Source organism: Balearica regulorum, chromosome 1, assembly GCF_011004875.1.
Source record: "Balearica regulorum gibbericeps isolate bBalReg1 chromosome 1, bBalReg1.pri, whole genome shotgun sequence".
Classification (NCBI taxonomy): Eukaryota; Metazoa; Chordata; class Aves; order Gruiformes; family Gruidae; genus Balearica; species Balearica regulorum.
The window spans coordinates 50,745,320-50,766,845 of NC_046184.1; the positions used below are offsets into that span (position 1 = coordinate 50,745,320).

The 21,526-nt window shown below is 40.0% G+C and overlaps 1 protein-coding gene across 5 annotated transcripts in view; it reads right to left on the reverse strand.

Moving 5' to 3' along the window:
- Nucleotides 1-9,843: 9,843 nt before the first annotated feature.
- Nucleotides 9,844-21,526, reverse strand: part of TMCC3 (transmembrane and coiled-coil domain family 3) — a 148,477-nt gene continuing 136,794 nt past the window's right edge. For all 5 annotated transcript variants that reach the window (XM_075748912.1, XM_075748938.1, XM_075748921.1 and 2 more), the window contains 3 exons: nucleotides 15,467-16,365; nucleotides 13,819-13,954; nucleotides 9,844-11,460 (listed from right to left, as the gene is read on the reverse strand). In XM_075748912.1, coding sequence (XP_075605027.1) covers nucleotides 11,158-11,460; nucleotides 13,819-13,954; nucleotides 15,467-16,365 — 1,338 coding nt within the window. In that variant the 3' untranslated portion in view covers nucleotides 9,844-11,157. The remainder of the gene's footprint in view (nucleotides 11,461-13,818; nucleotides 13,955-15,466; nucleotides 16,366-21,526) is intronic.

The window sequence follows — 21,526 nt, forward strand, 5'->3', positions numbered from 1 at the left end:
CCGGGGAAACGAGCTCGCGCGACCTCTGCGGCCCTCCGCGGGCTTACCCCGCCCCGAGCCCTCCAGCACCGCCCACACGAGCGCGCGGGGCGGGGCTTGGCTCTAACGGTTGCTCCGGGGTTTCGGTGAGGGGGGGGGTGGTGGTATGAAAATAACAGCCGTCTGGTGAACGGGATGTGTTGAAAATGCGGGCTTTTTTGTGTCACTCTATAGCAGTTTTAAGCTTCTGTACCAAATTCACGAAGTTCTGCGCCAGTCGTTGCAGTTTGGCTTCTGAAGGGGAGAGGGAGAGGAGGCCTGGGAGCGCTGGTGGAAAGGAAAGCGCAGGCGTGCAGCTCAGAGTGGTGTCTGAGAATAGGTAACTGAGTCTAACGCTTTCTAGGTGAGGAAAAACGTACGCATTCTATTTTGTATTCAGCGGTACTAAGTAGCTATTGTCCGGTTGCTAGTACCAGGCTGAACATTCGGACTTACATAGCCACGTACGCAGAAAAGTACATTCCAGACATTCCTGGCAATGGTCGCTGTTTTCTGACAGAAGCCGGCTTGTAAGGGCAGTTGAAAAACTGTAAACATGATCTTCTGGTAAACTTCCTCAATTTCTCTCTAAAATCTCTTTGACTGAAGTGGGAGATTGATCAGACCAGTATTGATACTGCCTTAATAAGATTAACAATCCTTTAATAAGGATTAAAATTGGCTTCAATTGGTATATTAGAAGGTATTACTACTGATACACACATCCCCAAGGAAAAAAAAAAAAGAAAAAGTCAAATGTTAAATTTGTTGAATTTGCCAGTGGTTTTATACAGATACGGAGGTTACAAATACAATTACAGTTAGCTCCCCTAGAGGTGGTTGTAGGCTCAGTTAATAAGAATATGTCTAGACCGTATTAGAGTCACTTCCATAGCTACAATGACAGGAGTTTAATACTTCACTGGAAGTGTGACACTGCAGATTGATGTTCCTGTACAGTTTTACATGTATGTTGTGTTTGTGGTCAATACCTTTGCAATATTAGAAATGAAATATCAACAGTATTCAAGCTATACCCATATACCTATACTGAAGTAACATTACAACAACTTAAAAGTTCGTTTTCCAAGATGAACTAAAATTTAATTTTGATGCAAAACAGGTTTTGATGAAGAAAAAAGAAGCTGTAGTTCTGCACAGCTTTACAATGCAAAAATATTTTTAAAATTTATTATGAAATTGCATGCCTGACATTTTCTGTATGAAATTTGATCATTTTTAAATTCTTTTTTTCTACTATCAGCTCTACAAATATTAATGCTAACTAAAGTAAAACAGAAGTCTTCCTCCCTTGCACGGCTTCATTAACACGAATGGTAGCATGGCCCAGATTCTTTCTTTGATTGTACTAGTGTCTGTTCACATCAGGATTACACAGCTATAATCTATTGGAAAACAATTAATTTACATTGAAACATGATGTCAAGTATCTAGGTCACTCAGTGTGAGCTCTGTGGGGTACATAGCAAAAAAAAATGACAAAATCTAAAATTATTTAGGTAACTAAAATCAACAGACAGGGTTGGGTGTCTCTTTCCAGCTAATTTGTTGAATAATGGTGCAATTTTTGTGTAATCCTTTCCAAAGTGGAATCTTGTTCTAAGTGGATGACTCAAGACGGTGGAAATCATGTTACTTTATTTTTGCCTCCATGTTTTTTGCATTGATCAAAAAAGGATACTTGTTTCCCTTCGAGGCCCACTGAGTTAGGTAATTCTAGTTAATCACCTGATAGCTAGCATTTCTGAAGTACAGGTGGTAACGATGCTCCTCTTTGTCACAGTGACCATCTCTCTCCATCTCTCACACCAATGTGAGAAGTAGTGCTGAAAACCTGCTCCTACCTCTGCTTGCTTTAAAAATAGAGCTCCTGTAGTGACTCAGATGGGCTTGTCCTGAGAATCTTGTAGAGTAAAAAGAAAGAGAAAAAGCAAGAGACAAGATGGGGTTCAAGGGCATGAGGAGGAGATGGCTGAAGGAAAAATGGAAAGCAGGTGCCTGGGGCTTATGGACACAGCAGAGAGAGAAGAGGGTCAGTCAGGAGATGAGCCTAGAAAGCAAGAGGGAGAAACAGCTAGAAAATGAAGGCTGTAAATATTACAAGACAAATTAAAAAAAAAGAAGTAAATATGAAAAGTAGCCATCCTGTTGAGGAGAGAGGGGAAACACATATTGGGGTTTGTTTGTTTTCTCTTTGTTTCTATCAGTTTTACTCTTCTAATTAAGCCAGTACCTAAAGGAAGCACGTGTAATACCTTTATAATATGTTGGATTATTCCAACAGTGGCAAATTCCCCTTTTTGAAACTTCTGCCACAAAACAAGCTTTTTGTAGAAACAGAAATTTATGCAGCTACAGATCTCAGTAGTTTATTTTACAAAAAAGTAACATCTCTTTAAGGTACACTGTTTAAATTCAGTGTGGCTCAAGTGAAAGTAAAGAGATTTCATTTAGAGACCTCAAGGTTTTTGGTTGACAGTATTAGAGATTATTTATGTCTCTTTAAATGTCATCTTATATTAGTTCTGGGTAGATCAGCATTTCACAGAGCAGCAAGGTTCATCCTCTCACAAAGAAAGCAACATACAAAGAGCTGTAAAATATGTAGAGAAGCCCAGGAAAATATTTCAATGCATTTTGCAGATACTCTATTTGGAGGAAGATACTTTGTAAGTATGGTCAGAAAATGTCTTGATGAGTTTGAAAGATTGTTTAGACTTCCCTGCTGCCTCAGTTGAGCAAGCTGAAAATAGTTGCTAGATTAGATAAATCCTCAAGCTCCTGTAGCCCAGCAGCATATCTTTAGAGAGGGTTTTGCTGTTATGCACACATGCTGCTGGTCATACCTGTAGTTTAATCCGTGCTTAGTTTATGTCACCTTGACCTGAATCCAACCTAGCAGGATAGAGGCCAAGTGGGGAATTAGTGTTGGGACTACAAACTCTGTTCAGCCTCTGAGTCAGCAGAGCTTGAAAGCATCCAAATAGTTTCATCATCTCTTACAATTGCAGCAGAGGTGTCTGTGACCGAGTAGCGTGTTATTTGTGGTGGAGAGATAAAACCATACATTGTTGTGTGTAGATTGCCTGAGAAAAAGAATATTTTTGGCATTGCAAAATCAGAAGTTGACACTGCTTTTTAAGTGCCGTAGTGCTGTGATACGAGTCTTCCCCTGTTAAACTCAGAGGAGTTTTTACCACTGAGCTCAGTGGGGCCAGAATGTAAATTTTTAGCACGTGGGACATCAGTAGATATAAAGCATGAGGCAGTTTATGAAGCCATTACTCAGGCAAATGTGTTGTATGGGACTGCTGATCACACAGGCATTGCATTCTCTACTTTTCTGTTCAGCATGTTCATAGAGTATCTCATGCTCATAGTGATCTGCATCCTTCCCCTTTAACCATGTGTCTGTGGCTATGGGGAAAAGGGATGTTTCCCAGACCAGTACCAACTTATTAAAACGGTATTCAACAGAAAAATACAGAGGGAATTTATTGGGCTACAAGGAAATTTCACATTTATGTATATTGTTCTCATATATTACAGGCTTCAGTGCTGACTGTGCTTTCATTTCCATTAGATTGACTTCATTCTAGCCACCCTAACTAAAAAGACTATTTCCAAATTTACACACACAGATGGGTAGAACCATGCACTCACCAACTGAAGGGATCACGACTACATCAAATGCAAGCTCAGTTCCTAAAGTTTCTGTCAAAAGCGTATCAATGCTTCCTTCAGCAGGTTAGCACCAGCCAGCCTCAAGCTTGTCCTAAGGCAGGGGAGTTCAGCGCCTCTGCTTTACTTCTCTCTGAATCTGAGAGGCTGCACATAAAAGGTAACATAACATCGATCCGCTAGGTAAGTAACTTCACAAAACTAATGAGTTTTCACCTAAGCACACAGTGCAAACACAAATTGAGGAGGATACAGCATGGAATTTCTCCTTTGAATTACATCAGCTCTGTGCTAGTTGCCATGGGAGGCAGAACCTGCCGTTTGATTGCTGTACTCTTCCACAGTAGCACAAGCAGAGCGATGGCACATGTGCATTCAGGAAGCATTTATCACTAAGGTTAAACTGCACTGCTAGCAGTGTCTGAACTAGCTAGCTCAAAGCAGTTTTTGGTGTTGCAAAATGAGTTGCAGTGTAGTAGCGGATGAAGCCTTGGGTGCCTTCAGACGGTTTCTGGCACATTTGTATGCCTTTGGTTCTCGGAGGTATTGGGGGCACCGACATGAAGTATTTTCAGTGTGTGTTGTTGGTAAGGGTTATTTGTCTCACCCAGTGATTGCTAACACTGTATATCGACTGCTACTTGTCTATGAGTGACACTTCTCTTTCTGTGCGAAGTTAAACAGCACTGTTGTATTTTCCTCTCTGCCTTTCTATTTCTGGGTGCTAAAACAGTTACCAGGGTGTGTTATGCACTCTTCAAAGCCAGAGTTAGCAACAATCGAGAGAACTGATGATGAGTGTGATGCCTTTTTTTACATCTGATTTACCAGTGTGTTAGCAGAGGTTATTCGGCCACGACAGAAACAGGCAAACGTTATCAGCAGTTGGGGGGACCTGCTGTTTGTGAATGGAGTTAGCCTTAATATAGACTGAATTCCAGGCACCCACGTGAAACTCAGTGTGACAAGACCTTGGAAAATCTGCAAGTGACGTGGGAGCCGTTGTATGCCATTTCCTGGAATAGGAGGAAATAGGAAGTACGGCCTGATTGCAAAGCAACATGGTGCTACTGCAGTGTTTCTGCTCTGTTCTTGGTGTAAAAATAATATCATTCCGAATGGCTGCCAGCACCAGCTGACAAGACCTCTGCTTTGTGAAAAATAAATGGAAATGTTTTGCTTTATGTCAGCTATGTTAACTATTAGGCATGCCAGTATTACATTTTTGGCACATGCGACCAAGATTTCTGACAATAATGTAAAAATTTAGCTTAGGTTTCTAATTCAGTTTTCCAAAAAAATAATCCAAAGCGAGTCCAACTGCTTGGCACAATAGTATCACGTTTGCATAGCATGTTCACACAAGCTCTGGAGAAGAGCAATGATGATACCTCATTTGATGTTTGCAGTTTTGCTATGTCATAGCTGTAAATAAAATTCAAATTACCAATTTTGGTCAAAACTCCAGCAAAGCAGAATGCTCGGTTTCATCAGTATTTTAAAGCTGGAGCTTATGCTCAGTTGAATAACTTTGTTACTGACAAAGAAAAACTGATAGGGGCTTGAGTGATCAGACAGTAAGGTTAAGAAACAAGGTTCATCATCAAATAAATGTAAATATTTTTATTTTAAAAAATGTTAGTGGCATCTTAAAGGCAGTCATGACTACACAACAAAATATACAAAAATTACATTTTCGTAGTTGCATCTTCCCACAGTGCTGCACAAAATGAAAATGGTATGAGAAACACTGGAGATCACACACTGAGACAATTAACTTTAGTCAATAAAACCAGACAATTTTTGGTACACCTCAATACTACCAGACCCAGGTTGCCTAGGTAAAAAGGAAAGGTGGCTTTGTGCAAAAATTTCCAACAACAGTACAACTTAATACACTAAACATACAGCAAATCAACCATACAAGATAGTTTGACTAGTCCTCATGCAGTCTTTATATACAGCATCATCTCAGTTTGCTTTTTCAGGGAAAATAAGGAATTCCATTAAACTCTTCTTACATCTTTCCTGCTGTGATGTAAAATTGTCTGATTCTTTCTGTTGGATTCTACTCACCATCAGGGAGACCATTCAAACTTTATCTGAAAACAAGCCTTTTATAATCTCTTGTATTTTAAAGGGAAGCAATATAATTAAAGGCCACATTCTGGCATGATGGTAAATGAAAAAAGCAGATAAATATTTGCTCGATTAAAAGAGAATAAACTTGCCTGATTGCTATTCCTAGATGGACTTGCAGAAGTGATTAAATTCTGTTATCCAAATTAAAGTGTTTAATTACATTAATCTGTGTTTACCTTCTGTTGTAGCATTCAATCCAGAAGTAAAACGTCTATATCATAGTGGAAAGGGGCTTGGTTTTGAAAACTGGTTTCCACACCACCTAAATGAATCACAAGCTTCTGTAGGTTGGGTTTTGGGGGTTTTTTGGTTTTTGTTTTTTTCCCCCCAAATAATTTTTTATTCATTGATTTTAACTCCAGAAAGCACTACCTGTGATTATGCAGTTGACTTTGTATCAGACATAAGCCTGAACTGATTGCTCTTTGAACAGCAGCATTCAACTTTAACTTCAAATGTTGGAGTCCTTGTTTACATTATTTGGTAGCTAATAATTAGCTGGTAACCCTTATGATTACAAACCTGAAGCTTATTCTTCAGGTTGGATTTGTCTAGCTTCAATTCCTAGTCAGTGGATCATGTATCTTTCCTACAGCAAATTCCCTTCACCTATTGAATTTCTATTCCTCAGATAAGCAGTCGTGGTTTGTTCAGAGAAAACTGTTGGCTTTTAAATCTCCTCCCTGTGGTGCAGATATCAGATCTGTATGTGATGGTCCTGCAGCAGAGGCACTGTGTCATACAAGCGTTTTGATATTAAACTGAAAAGCAGTCAGGTTTCATAGTGCTGCTCTAAGAATTCAGAACAAGTAGACATCACAGGAGTGCAGTAAAATGAGAAGTTGCACGAAAGCATATAACGTGAAACAGAAAGGAGAAGGGATTTACACTGGGTCTCATTCAGTGCTGTCAGCAACTAATTGGATGTTCAACAACAATGGAGTTACAGCTGAAGATTGTGGAGGGATCCATCAGACAAGTTTTAGAGGAAACCTAATTTAGACCTGAATGCTGAAATGGAAGAGATCAGGAAAATTGTGCTAACCTTCACGAGAAACTGAATCGCCAGAAACCTCTGAGCAAAAAAGCTGCCAAAAGCCTGTAGAACAGGTATTAACAACTAACTGAAGGGCTTTCCAGTTGGACAACTACTGTCAAAGTGAAGTGAAATAATTGACTACCAGGCTGCACTAAGCAAAAGAAGACACCGTCTGGCAACTTTTTGTTGAGTGGGAGTGTTTTAGAGGCTCATGATGAGTAAGCGTAAGTATACTAAGAATCTCTAATGTGTTGTAAGAGAGCATAAAAACAAATGGTGTCCTGACAGAATGTGGTTAATTGATTGAGAAGCTGAACAAAGTTCTCATTAAGAGGGGTCTTGCAACTGTTTGGGATGGCCCAGGCGTACATTCACAGCAAGCAGAGCTCTGACCACAGGCCAGATATGTACACTCACATCATCTCTGCCTAAGCAGTGGAAGCGATGCCCACACCCAAGGTAGGGGCAGAGGCATCAACCCTCGCCAGCCCAGCCACCAGCCTGCTCTTGATCCTGGGTACAAGCACAGCTGGCTGGCTTGTACCGCCACATCCTGGTGCTGTTTGGATCTGTTCCTTGTAGGCAAGAACCTAGGAAGAACCCTTCTATGCTGAAGCTGCCCCATCATTCTGCAGGGATGATGCCCACTGCTGCCGCAGTTTTAGGGGCAGGAAGAAAAAAAACCTGTCACCTCCCTTTTTTTCCCTGTTTTGCACTTGTGAGACTTTTCCATTAGCCCTGTAAGTCTCTTTCACTAGGTGAGCTAACGTGGCCTATGGAAGACTGCACCACAGAAAGAAATAGGAGGGTGAAGGCAGGAGGGGAGACCTCCCCCTCTTTAGGTGGCTCTCCCCTTGGCAGACCTCCTGGCACCACAGCCTTACTCTGGGCAGAACTATAGCAGTTTCACCCAAAGGCAGGATTTTGCCCTTCACTTCTTTTTTTAATTTCTTGATGCGTGTGACATCCTCCAGTGATGTAAATCCGGCAGGGAAAATAACCTAGAGAAGTGCTGTGCCCACTTACCAATTAGGATTAGTTTAATTTGCATGAGTAACATTATGTAGCCTGTACAACTTTTCTTGTGTCCTCTGCCAGCTCTAAAGCCAATATGGAAACATAAGACCCTTCTGTTTCCAATTTGGCCCCAGTCAGATTTTATCAAGACAGTGAGCAATCTTTCGTAGGGGCATTGATTTTTTGTTCTACCCTCATTTTGCACTGAGGTCATCTTCCAGGATTGTAATAGGATGCCATTGGAGCAGAAGCCTTAATGTCCCCAAGTTGTACCGTACCAACTTCCTTTGTTATCAGAAAAATGACTAACCTTTTCCCTGCCTGACCTTGAGACTATCTGACATTACATTTTTAACTGCATACACTAAAACTGGGATGATTATCTCTTTAAATATGTAACCATGCAACAGGCAAAGGAGTTTCTCTTACATACAAATTAACACGTGGTATTTATTTCTTGCATATGTACCCTTCTGAGCCCATTTAACAAAATGCTAGACAAACTGTTTTCTCAAATGGCCAAACCAGAAGGTGGCTGTGCAAACTGAATAAAAGACTGGAGATTATAATAAAAATGGGAAGAAAACACCATGAAGAGTCATGGCTTTCTGAGGATCAGTACCAGGACTCTTGGTTTTTTTTGTAATGGATGTATAATCCTGTGGCCTACAGAAATGAGGGGGGGAAGTCATAGGGCCAATTAGTAAAATGGGTGGTAGAATTTAGGGAAAGGCTTCAGACAGGAAAGGACTCTGAATAGAAGCACACTCATTGGCTAAAGAAGTGGAAAGTACAGACTATAAAAAGACACGGTACGCCTTTTCAGAAATGAAGATAGGAATAATTTATATGAAAATAGTGGAAAAGATCAAGAGGATCTCAGGACACATCAAAAGGTCATAAAAACAAACCAAGGGAAACCCTTTCTTGTTATGAAAGGCCAGGAAAGAGTTGCTACTTTTTTCCTTTTAATCTTTTTAACATTGTGGAAGGGACTTTCCTGTGAAGATAAGTTTATGAGCTCCATCAGTGGAAGCAATCCCCTCAGTTTACGAGCTGGCTGTAAAAGGAGGCTGAGTGCAGGTACTTGGAAGGTGGGGGTGAAGGCCTGTTGCAATGCACGCATATAGTACCGAAATGAGTGAAGAGACATGAGAAGAAAGGTATCCCTGAACCGAACACCACCAGAAGCACATGCAGCAATTTAGACAGAAAAATTTTATACGTAACATAATACCTCTTGCCTTCCTCAGAGGATACCAGGAATACAGGGGTAAAGGCAGAGGAAAAAAAAAAAACCACACACCCCAAAAAACATTAAGGAAAAGAAGAATCTATCTATATAATAATTCTTCCTGACACAGCCAGGGATAAACCAATGGTAAGTTTGGGCTTTATGAAGGCATATCCCTCTCAGCAGGACCTTGAGTTTCCACTCCACCTTCCTCGGAAGATGAGGCAGGGCTGGGTTAGGATAACATGGGTGTGCCTGATGGATCCATTTCCAGGGCCTGCGAGCCAGCACAATCCTTCCCGATTTCTCTGTTCAGAGACGTAGCACATATAAAGAATTCTTTAATGATTTCTAAAGTGGTTTAATTGAATTTTCTAAATGCTAAGTCATATCATTATTTATACAGTTAATTCTGTCCTTCCTTCAGTCCCTGAAGCCACAAAAAGTAACTGTGTTCACTGGTGTCTAATTGTGGTAAAATGTCAAGAGTTCTTCCCCTGCCTCCCCTCCCCCACTCCCTCTCCTCAGAATGAGGATTTCTGAATTTCTACACCAACTATTGCACTTGAATAAAAACAAATACATACTTTGAGTAATCCCATTGCCCCCGCCCCCCCCCCCCCCCCCCCCCCCCCGGTAAAACCAGCATAACAAATACTGCAAATGAAAAGAAAATCTGTCATGACAATTATTTTCAAAGTAAGCAACACTGAACATCAAATAACTGGAGACTTTTTTTTTTTTTTTTTCTTTCATTTAATGGCGAGTGGAGAAGAATTCTGGTTGTGGTGGTTTGGTTTGGTTTTTGTTTTTTTTTTATTAAAGATCTTGCTTTACATCATGGCTGAAAGCCAAGTAGATTTCAGGGAATTTTTTTTTGCAGTTCTCAAATCAAGCAAAATAAATTCCAGTAAGAAAACAAAACCAACCCTGTCTCCTAGTAGTGGTACTGTATGCTAATACATTATATTCAGGAATGTTTGTCAAGAGAGTCTGCACAGTGTTTGTATATTTACAGAAGTTTAACTCCCTGCTCCCTCATGTTTCTTCCACATTCCTTAATCTGACACAAGAAAGAGAAATGCACTGTACCCAGAGTCCCACCACCTGTCTGCTTAGAGCACCCGAAGAGTTCAGTGCTATCAAGGACTAACCTAAATGTTGCCTTTCCGTCTACTCCTTTCCCCTTGCAGGCTGCAGGGCTTGAAGCGAGTGCTTTGGTCTGCAACACACCCACCAGTTACTTGCTTCTTTACTCCTCTACATAGTGGTCTGGAGATCCTGTCATTCAATTCAGTTCATCTTTGGAAGTCTTACGCCACATTTATCTGTTTCCTGAGTGTGATAAGGAACAGTGCCAAAATAGAACAACTGCTAACCGGTCCATAGTCCTCACCGGTCTAATTTACAAACAATAAAGTCTCTGTGCAAAGGGTTACTAGCAGAAGCAACAAATTTTGCTGGTCCAGAAAACTAGAAACCCCATATACAGATACAATTAATTTAGAATCAAGAACTCTTAATACATATGACTACATAATTTGGCTTATCATTCTAATTGGATTCAGAAAGAAAATTAACTTAGTCTAAGAGGGCTGACACACATTATGGCGCACTCTCTTCTGATCTTCTTCTGCACTCTGGTCTAGTAAAAAGCACACCTGACACTTGCAGTTGCTTGGATCCCTCCCTGAGCATCATACCATCTTTTGCAGGTGTGGGTTTGTGAAGTGGAAAACCAGTTGGATTAAGGCAGAAGACTGACATAAGCGAGCAGTTTGTCACAGACATAGTCAATTAGACACAATCTGATTGAACAGGCAACTGACTGCCAACAAGTATGTATTTATGTATTTACACCTTAAAGTCCAAGAGTCTTTGTAGCCTTCTCCATCCAGTCTGCACATTTAAAGTGACAAAAAAATAATTCGTATACACACAGCACTTAAAAAACAGGGAGGGAAAGAAAAAAAAAAAGAAAAAGAAAGCAGCCAGACCAGCAGCTTCATCTTGGTATAATCATCCTTTCTATGGCACATATGATATGATCCCAGTTTTTACAAAATATTGCCAGCAGCGTCACTGCAAAAAAAGTGCAGATGATATGAAAACGGCTCTTCATCATAGGAGCAATGAACTTTGCAATTGTAGAAACACACACTAAGATGACAGTCATGAAGGCCAGGATAACATTTATACATTTCCCCAGGAGCACTTTGGCATTAACCGTTTCGGACTGCTGTGCTTGCTGTTCTTGCTGATGGAGCTCCAGCTTTGAAACCCGGGTCTGGCATGATTCCAAGGCTTCCTGGAGACAGAAAACAAGAATTAGGGCAGCTCTATTTCCATATACCACTTTTCCTGTTTTAGCTGCAGAGCCATCCATCAGCTAGATTAGAAGTGTAATTTATTATAGACTCCTAAAACTTGAATGAACCATTAACTTTTTAAAGATAAATGCACTTAACATATCTGCATGTGTGTATCACTGCCTGCTCAGGTGTAATCAAGTGTGACAGCACTGTCCAAAATGTAGTTCATGCTTGAGAAAAAGTATCATAACTCTTAATGTTCATGACAGATAATGTTTCCTGCATATACTGATGAGATAAAGTACTGGTAAAGCTGTTGCCATGGCAACTTTCACTGCATTAAAACAGCATCAAAGTTGCTTTGTACACATTATAGAAAACATTAGGGTAGTACAGGCTTGCTCAGATACTAATTAAATCTACTGTGCAACGTGTACAAATTGGTTTACACCACCTCTCCAGTCTATGTTATTTTTTCTCTTAAAGCCACCCATTGTACAGTGCTGGGATGGAGTTCTCAGTAAGAGATTGCCCAATCCCTCTGTCAGGGTGATAATCCATACCTCAAGTGGGCAGCGTGCAGCAGAGATAGCGGAGAAATCTGTGGTGATGCTTTTATGGGATTCTCAGACTGACAACTTTCCTTGCACTGGCAGGGGTGTTCACCTGATCACACCATGAGCTGATTCAGCCCAATCCTCCATGTAAAAACACACACACGCAAAAGCACTGCACACAGAGTTACTAGCTTTCTTTGGCTAGGCCAGTTCTCTCTTGTTTCAGCAAGTTGAACTGGCTTACCATGCCAGGCACCAAAGTCAGCACAAAGCACGTGCACAGCACCTTACAAAAGGCTGCTTCCTTTCACTGTTCCAGGAATTAGTAATAATACGTAGAAGACAGTTCCTAATAGGTGGCACAAAGTCCTTTAAGATTCACGTACACTCTCTGCTACATACTAAAGAATTTTCCTGGTCCTTCTCCCACTGTGATCGTAAACTATTCTCAAACCATCTCGTGCTGCTTTAGAGAAAGTCCAGCTGCAGAAGTCCGATACCTGCAGTTCTGCATTGAGAGGCTGAGCAGGTGTTTTAAAAACCATCTGCCCATTCCTTGGGGACAGAGCGCTCCGAAGTTAGGTTGTTATTTAAAATATCCACAACTTTAATGCTTTTACTCTATTTTAGCTTATAGACAGGTTTAAACAGGCCTAACTGTACAGAGATAACAGAAACAAGGCTGTATCAACATAGCACTTCAATTAATTTTAAAAGTCTGTGACACCCCTCCAGGCTTCTGCTTATGAGTTAGCAAACATTTCACAGCCCTTCTGCTGGAGAACTCTGGTCTCAGTTTTCACATGCTCAAGATACCTCCACAGAAAGAAGTCCTGTACAAGAGACCTCCTCTTCTTTAAAACCTACAAAGGAACCTATGATACGTTTAGACTCTGTACCATCCCATTCCCACGGGGTTCCTGTCTCCCACAGCAATCAGGAAACAGGGTGACCATCCTGCTGCCTGCACTCTCAACATTTAGGAATGTGGGCACAAGGGTGCACAGGACAGGGTTTTTTTACCATCTGAACCAATACAAAGACAGGTTTTAAGCATTCCTCAGCTGTTAGTGAATTCAAACCCAAGGTAAGGCAAAACATTTTCACCGTTTTTCACTGCTTGCTCAGACTTTGAATAGAAATATTATGCAATATATAAATGCTTATATTGTATATAAATATTCAAATATGTAACTACATGCAGTCAGGACAAACTTACAGACATTATAGTTGGCTTTTGACTGAAGCCAGACATGACTACAACTGATTACTTGGAGATGAACACACTCTACAGCTTTGACTACCGAGGTCATTGTCACCATAGAGTAAAACTCTTAAGTTATTGCTGGCAAATCTACAAGTCTATTTATCAATTAGCTCTCTCATTTTTTATCTTAAATTCAATTTATAATAAATCTTGCCAGTGATATGGTTACATATTGGAGCAAGTCTGAGAGGTGTGTGTTAGGACATTGTCAAAAGTGGCATTTTACACAGTACAAGGAGATTCAATTCCTTCCTCCTCCAGTGCAGGAAATCAAAAAAGGCCATTCTTCATCCATAAGTCTGCCTAGGCTATATCATCAATTCCAGAAGAAAAAAATTCTGAATCCACTGAAAGAAATGAAGACTGTCACCAATTTAAATGTGCTGGATCTTAGACAAAACATGGGCTTAAATCTTTCCCCACAATCCTTATATACAAAGACGTAGAAAGATGCAAGTGTTTTACAGTAAGAGATGTCTACAAGATGTTAGAAGTTTATAAATAGAAAAAAAAGAAAGAAAAAAAAGTACCTGAACATCTCGTGATCGCTCATACGCCTGATATGCCACTTTCTCCTCTATGCTGGCTAGCTCTTGTTTCAAGTTTGCTGTCTCATGTTGATGAAGATCAGTGAGATCATTTAACTGGTCTTCCAATCTTTCGTATCTTATCAGGAAAAAAGGTCTAAATTTAGTGCATTCTATTCAAGTAATGCTAAATCATGAAAACAATTACACATTTTAAAAGGTAACTTCTCGGTGTACTATGAATTCATCTGACTGGCATTACAGAGCACAGAGAAATCGGTAACAACTTTGGAAACTCTCCATAAGCATTTATTCAGCAAACTGAAAGCCTTTTTTGAGCATTCCTTGCTGGCAGTAGGTGTTAAAAAGCAAATATTTGTACATCATTGGCAAATTATACGAACTATAAACAGTGGCTAAGGGTATCCAACTCACATTTTTCCGCTCCTCACTTTTCATTTAGACAAGAAGATATAGTTTCCGAAGTAAGCTTGAGCCAGTTAACAGCTTGCCAGTAGTGAAAGGAAAAATATATTCCCTGGATTCCCCCTCAAACACAACTGCAAGGTCCTGCCATTCACATACTGCCTGTTCTGGCATGTCTCCGCATGGTAAACAATTTCAACTATACCATCAGAAAACTCAATTTTTTTTTGGTGAGTTTATAACTTGGTTTAACATACAAACAGGCCAACCCTGCAGTCAGCACAAAAATGACAGAGGCAAAATTGTCTAGCTGTGGAAATGGTGGCAGGAGGCTTGAGATCTTAATGGCAGTGAGCTGTCAGAAAAGGCTGCTCTGCCTCCTCCTGAAACAAAGTCACGAGTGCAGTAAGCTATTTGCTCTGTTCTTTCCTCCCCCATGTTACCAACCTGATATCCAGCCTTCCCTTGTATTTCAAGAAATGTAAAGAAGGGAAACATTAAATATTGCAATTCATACTGAGTTTTTCCCCACTAGCATAGTAAAGACTTCAAGATTCAACACTTACTTGAATAAGCGATATGACAAATGGGATATAGGTACAGCAGGTGCAAGCCCTCTGTAGAACATATCTCATTTCCCACAGTGGATGATAAAGGAATTAATTGCTAAGTAACAAATGCAACAGAAGTTGTGCTACAGCACTTAAAATTACATTTCACAGCCCTGCATTACACCAGGGTACAAAGTGACCTTCCCTCCACAAGATAGCAATATGTCTGAGATGTATTTGGACAAGGTACTCAGGACTAAAGGGTATATTTATCAGCTGTAAGTCAGCTCTGCTGCACTGTAGACTGATTAGCATTTTCAAGTCACAATAGATCAGAATTCTTCCACCGGTTACAAAGTAATTGGCATCATCTATACGCAGTATTCACATAATACAATATGCCAGTAAGATGTCAGATGAGAGAATTTTCTGACACGCCTTCGACAAAAGGCAAAGAACTACCACATCATTTGATGGGAAATAGTAACGTTCTACATGTATTTTCAGTTATTGGAAGGAGTGGAACATTTTGGGACCAGATACCGATTGGAATTATTTTTTCCTCTTCGTTCCAAAATATCACACATGCAAGCACACACCCACATTTACAGTTTCCAAACAGCTTCTATATCCATTCAAAAGTCATTTCAAGAGAATAGTTTAAAAAAAAATACCTATATCTTTCCTCTTGTAACATCTGAGAAATAAAGCCATAGTCTCTTTTAAATTGTGTTTTTAAATTCTCAATATCATCAGCTAATTGGGACTGTGTCTCCTTGATTTCCCTTAGTTCCTCCAAAATCATGGAAAGCTTTCCTTGACTGTCGAGGGTAGTTGCCACAGCAGGACCAAAGGAAGTATTCCCATTACTATCTGCTGAGCCAGAGGTCCCACTTGAGCATTCATCATCACTAACATATTTTGGTTTGGCAACAATGGTGGCACTGCCCCCATAAGTTCTAGAACTTGTTTCCGGCCGAAACTCATCCAAAGTATTTTTGAGATGGGCAATGTTGTCTGCGCTACCAAATTTGTTTCGGATCAGGTTTGCAAACTCCCTAGATTTGCTGAAAACAAAGACAGGTGGTGTCAAGGATACACCTGGCACACCCGACTTGCTACTCTCTGTTGCATGCCCAGAGGTACGAGGCTTTCCATGCTGAATATCTTTCAAGTTATCTTTGGAAGTATCCTTAGCAGTTTTGGAAGATCCATTTTGTTCAATATCCTTGAGCTTCTTGTGATACTGTTCCAATTTCTTCTGCAGCTGGGCAATGGAGTGGGCAGATTTCTGGTTCTTTTTCTCAAAGACTTGTTTAATGCGCCCAGCCTGTTGCTTGTCTGCACTGTTTACCAGTTTTAAATATTCAGCCACGTTTCCATCTCGAGCCGTTTGTTCAACTTTAATTTGTTCTGTAACCTTGAGGATTTTCTGTTTCAAGCTATCTGCACTGAGTTTGACTTTGTGAAACTCCAGGACCCCATCTGGTACATCAAAGTTGAGATTAGTGTCAGAGCCTCCACGGCGAATGTTAAGTGGTAAACTCAGGGTATTCATGTCATGTCTTTCCACCTGGGGAGAGAGAAAAGAGAAAAATGGAATCTGAATGTTACTTTTTTAAATCCAACTTTCAGTTTCCTTTTCTGCATGTAATTACAGCAAGTACACAATATGAAGTAGATTGTAATAGCAAAATATAAGGCACTTTTCTTTGAAATTAAGAAGCATTTTTCTCGACTTCCCTAGGTGGATAAACAGCCCAAGGAACTGCCTGTGTCTATTAAAAAAGCAGCAGGATTAATTAGAGTGAAAATGATTCAAGTATATAGTTTTTCAGAATCACTTACAGTTATTTAAAAAATCAGAACGCCTTGTTAGAAAAAGTTCCTAACATATATTGTTTATTATTAAGAGTTTCAAAGCGATCATGACTGATAATTACTCAGTCTTTCTCTTAGAAATGGTCAAACACTGATAGAGCTGTAAACAGGTTTTTCCCCTCTACAGCAGTGTTATACTGATCAGTATATTTTACCAGGTTAAGTCCTTTTTTGATACGTGCTCCTCCCATTCAAATTTGTCACACAATTGAAAGTTTTTGCACAATGAGCTGAAAGTTCCTGGAAATTTACTGCGTGCTTCAGCAGGAAGCAGCTGCTAGTTTTTAGGGCAGAGAGCAGAGAGGAAGAATTGGCCTGCATTTAACTTTCCATGCTTGATGAAGATGCTTAACAACTTGATCTGCTATGGTTAATTCTGTTTCAATAGCAAATTCACTGAGTGGGATTTACAGAAAGAAACTCTGGAAAGAAAAATGTATTCCCTCAAGTATAGGTCCATACACCTTAACAATGCTCTCAGGAAATGTAACAAAACCAATTAGGCAATGTGGTCACAGTGTACATGCAACAGATTATTCATCTTTCTCAACAGAAAGGCAAGATGGTCTAATATGAAATGTAAAAGTATTTCCTCATATAAAGTCAAAACTACGGGGGAGGCATGCGACAAGAATGATCTAACCCAAACGGCTTCATCCCTATTACCATCTCGTGCTAGCCTCTGTGACAAATGTACATTTCATTAAAGCTGCCACAACACCGTATCTATAGAGACTGCTTAACAAACACTCCAGACAGCGGGTTTTCAGAGCTTTAACAGCAGAGGGAACTAATACAATTGCTCAGGTGAGACCACTGCAGAGTCAAGGCAGAAGGTGTACGAAAGTATATTTTAAAGATGTACTTGTGAAATGCTTTAACTACTCTTTGCTTCAAAATGCCTGGAGACACTATGTTCAAAGTTTGATTTCCAACTACAGTATTTATTATTGTCTGTCATACTGAAGATCGTGCAGCAAGACCTATGCACACGTACATGGCCAGTGATTACCATTTGATCTTTCTTGACTAAAAAACCATAAAACCATCATTAAGTATTGCTGTAAGGTTTGTTTTCCCATCCTTGTACAGTTTTGGTGGTCCTTCTGGAAATTCTCTCCAGCATTCCTGTATTGCCCTTAAAATACAGGCTCAGGAACCAGACATGATGTCCTGCTGTTAATGACATGCATCATGCACAGGTTGATCAGGAGAACTATTCTCACCCTGTGTCTATCATGATGGGTTACAAATACAAAGGGAGTAATACAGCCATAAAATTGGATCTGTACATGACCATTTCACAGACAAGATCATCTTCCACCTTATATTCTTATCCTTATATTACGGATGATTACAGTACTTTTCTTCCTTTTTCTTTTGCTACTGCACTGCTCAGGGTGCAAACCAGGTAACATAAAAGTTCACATTCACCAACCTCTTAGAGAAATGGACACTTGAAAAATGCAAACTGAAGAGTTGACAATTTGTTCTGGAGAATATTGGTATTGGTGACCTTTAAGACTTTGACTCTATTCCAAGGATTAAACCAGTGCTGTGGCCTAAGAGCTCTGCACTTTACCAGTTTGTTAAAAATAATTTGTATTGAGCTATATGCCTAATTAATAAATATAGCTTGCACCTATTTTTAAAAGTGTATAAAAATTGTATATGATTTAATATCATCAGTCATATGTCCTTCACAGAAAATCCACTTTATTGATGAGATCTCACTTTAGCATTTGCACATGACACAAATGGATGGCATTCTATATTCAGGGTGATACCTAATTTAAAGAGTGACAAAAATCACAAGTGTCAAAATGAACTTCCATTTTTATTGATTTTTTTTTTAATTGAACAAGTCTTAGAAATATAAGTAATAGAAAAATACAGCTTTTACAGACCACTTTTTAAAGTTTAACACTCATAATACTGTTGTAGCCAAAATATGCATTTAATATAAGCAAAAATAGTTTGACATAGGACACTTGTATCTTTCCAAAGGCTCATACAGCAAAGAAAAGCAATCAAGGCAAATAGCTGAAAAGCATAGATACTAGATCTGTACCCCATATTGCAAATATTTCTTTAAATGGATTTACTGCGTCTGGACAAATTCATTAAAGAGAAAAAGCTCAGTATAAAACAATAGTTTCCTGAAACAACCTAAGACATTTCTGAATAAGCTTTAGCACAAAATTATACTGTAATAAATCATCGAATTGCATATACATGCAAGACAGATCCACCACTGATGTCACTCAGGACAAGATGTACATACTTCCAAGAATGGGTGGGTCTATCTCTAACCTTTACACAGTATTAAGTGTTTACTTCCTTAGTACAAAATAGTTTAAAAATATATTGTAATAATTGGATACAAGCCCAAACCAGAGCCTTTCTGCCTTATGTCCTCTCCCTCACAGCAGTCTCTAGCAGTCAGCAAGGTCTATCATCACCACGCACCCCCTGCCTTCCTGGAACTTCAAGGTCACAACAGCAATAAAGGTAAAAAGAACAATAGCATCAAGGGAATATATCAGCTGAAAGCTGAATTGCTTTTGGAGTTGAGGAAATCAGGCAGCATGGCACAAATCTACTTCTGAAATGAGTAAAATTAATCATAGAATCAGTTTAAATTCAGTGGAGTTTAGAAAAGAATTGTGCCCAAATTCCCAAAGCCCTGCTAGAAGTAGGTTTTTAGCTTACTGGACTGAGAGCTCACCAAGGATGCAGAAGAGTCATATCCAAGACATTCCTCTGTCTGAGTATATTTGGCCAAAACGGCAGGTGTCTTCTCACCATCATGCTACAAGTTTGGATCAAGCTACAGAGGCTCTCGAAATCTTCTGTTGATGTAATACACTTTTTTTGATGTTTTTGTTTGTTTGTTGGGTGGGTTAGTTGTTTTTGTGGGGGCTTTGTTGGGTTTTGTTTGTTTGTTTTGAGGTTTTGTTTTGTCTAAACAAGCAGCCTATCACCTGTCATCTATACTGACAATGCAGAACAGTTTTGCAAAATCCATTTGTGATTGCTTTACAGCTTAACACTATTGTTACCCCAAGACCCCAGAAATCCAACTTCAAATCCTATCCCAAATCCTCTTTGCTGCAACAGTCATCTTGAGATGAGAAGAATTACCCTCTGCATACATTCCTGAAGCACTGTAAACATAGCTTGCACTTCCTGCTGTATTGAACGCCCAGTTCTTTATACCAAGTCGAAGACTGTCAGTAGGAGCCTGGGATGTTACCTCATGCCCACAGGGACTGGCGCACTCCCCTGTGATGCGGGCTGAAATCCCCCCACATGCAGGAGACTGAAAGCACATCCCCCTCAAACTACGTGACTGCTCTTCCAGCTATGCTATAGGAAGAGATGATGAATGCCATCCATGCCATAGTTCTTTCTGTGACTCTCGGGTCACCAGCACTTGATAAGGGTACCAAGCTGTTAATAATACAGAAGTTGCTGAGAAATAGAGATGCTTTTTAAGATTTTCATTGTGGTTACCAAAAGAAAACAAAAAAATATGTACACACACAGTGGTGGCCCCAATAGCCAAAACAACCTACCTGGGACTAGCAGTATTTTTGGAAGTGAGAAGCACTTACAGAAAAATGAATGGAATCATCATACATCTCTCCTATCACCGTAACAATTAATAGGGGGTTAAGGATTAGCAATAGATGAGACGAAGCAGTCCCAAGACAAGTGGTAACACAAGGAAAGCGATGCACCAGCCCAGAGTCTGAGGAAATACCAGAGACATGTCCAGAATCTGGCTTCTAGGAAAAACAGGGAAAAAACAATTTGCACATGGTAACTGAGGTAGTCATAGTTGGTGTTAGCTTGAAAGAAGAAATCTGGGGCTTGGAGAGACCACTGCATTTTATGGAGCAGTTCATATATGCACTTTGCTACAACCCAGTTGAGAACTGATTGTAATGTTTGTACTGCTCAAACACTAGCTTTTAAAAACAGTGATTTAGGGGTGCAGCAATTCAGGCTCCTTGCCTGCATCAGAGCCAGACATCACAGATGACTAGATAGGTACCTCTCACAGGTAAAGCAACTTCATTCTGCCCCAACCCTCCTTTTTCCAAGGAGCCAAGCAGATCCCTGGCTGCATGCCCAAGCTGTTCATGCAGCCTATCCCAAGCTAAACTCCAGAGCTTCAAAAAGGATAGCAGAATAACTGCTTGGTGCAATGAACACAGGTGCACTGCTAGGAACTCTTCATTACACACGAATTGGCAGGTATACTTTATGTCTTAAATGGTAAGTGGAAGACTGGGCAAAAGGCAACCTGCCATTCATAAAGAGGCATTCAGAGCACAACAGTGCTTTGAAAACCCAATCATAGAAGCAAGAATAGGGATTTTATTGGCATCACAATGATCCACGTGTTTTCTCACTTACCATCTGCAAAAGCAGCCCAAAGTTCAGGTTTGCAGGCCATGCTAACAGAGCCCAGAGTACAAAAGGACCCATGTGCCCAAATGCCATAGGTAAGACTGTTGGAAAGAGGTTACATATGGACAGGAATGGATGGGTGAGAACATCATGCTATGTAAATTGGCCATTATATCCTCTGGTTGCAAAATGAAAAGCAGACATAGAAGGTTATTTCTTCCCCAAAGATCCTGGGTGAGATCCATTTGTGAGGAAGAAATCTGTAGTGAATAGAGCATAGAGAGCATGCAGCCCGCCCTTAAGCACACATCTCATGGCTGCTCAGATGAATCATTTCCTCTGTTCCATGGACTTTGTCAATAGCTCTCCACCAAGTGAGAACTCAGCTACCTATATTTAGGTGTCAAACTGAATTCTGCTGTTTATGTCATAGA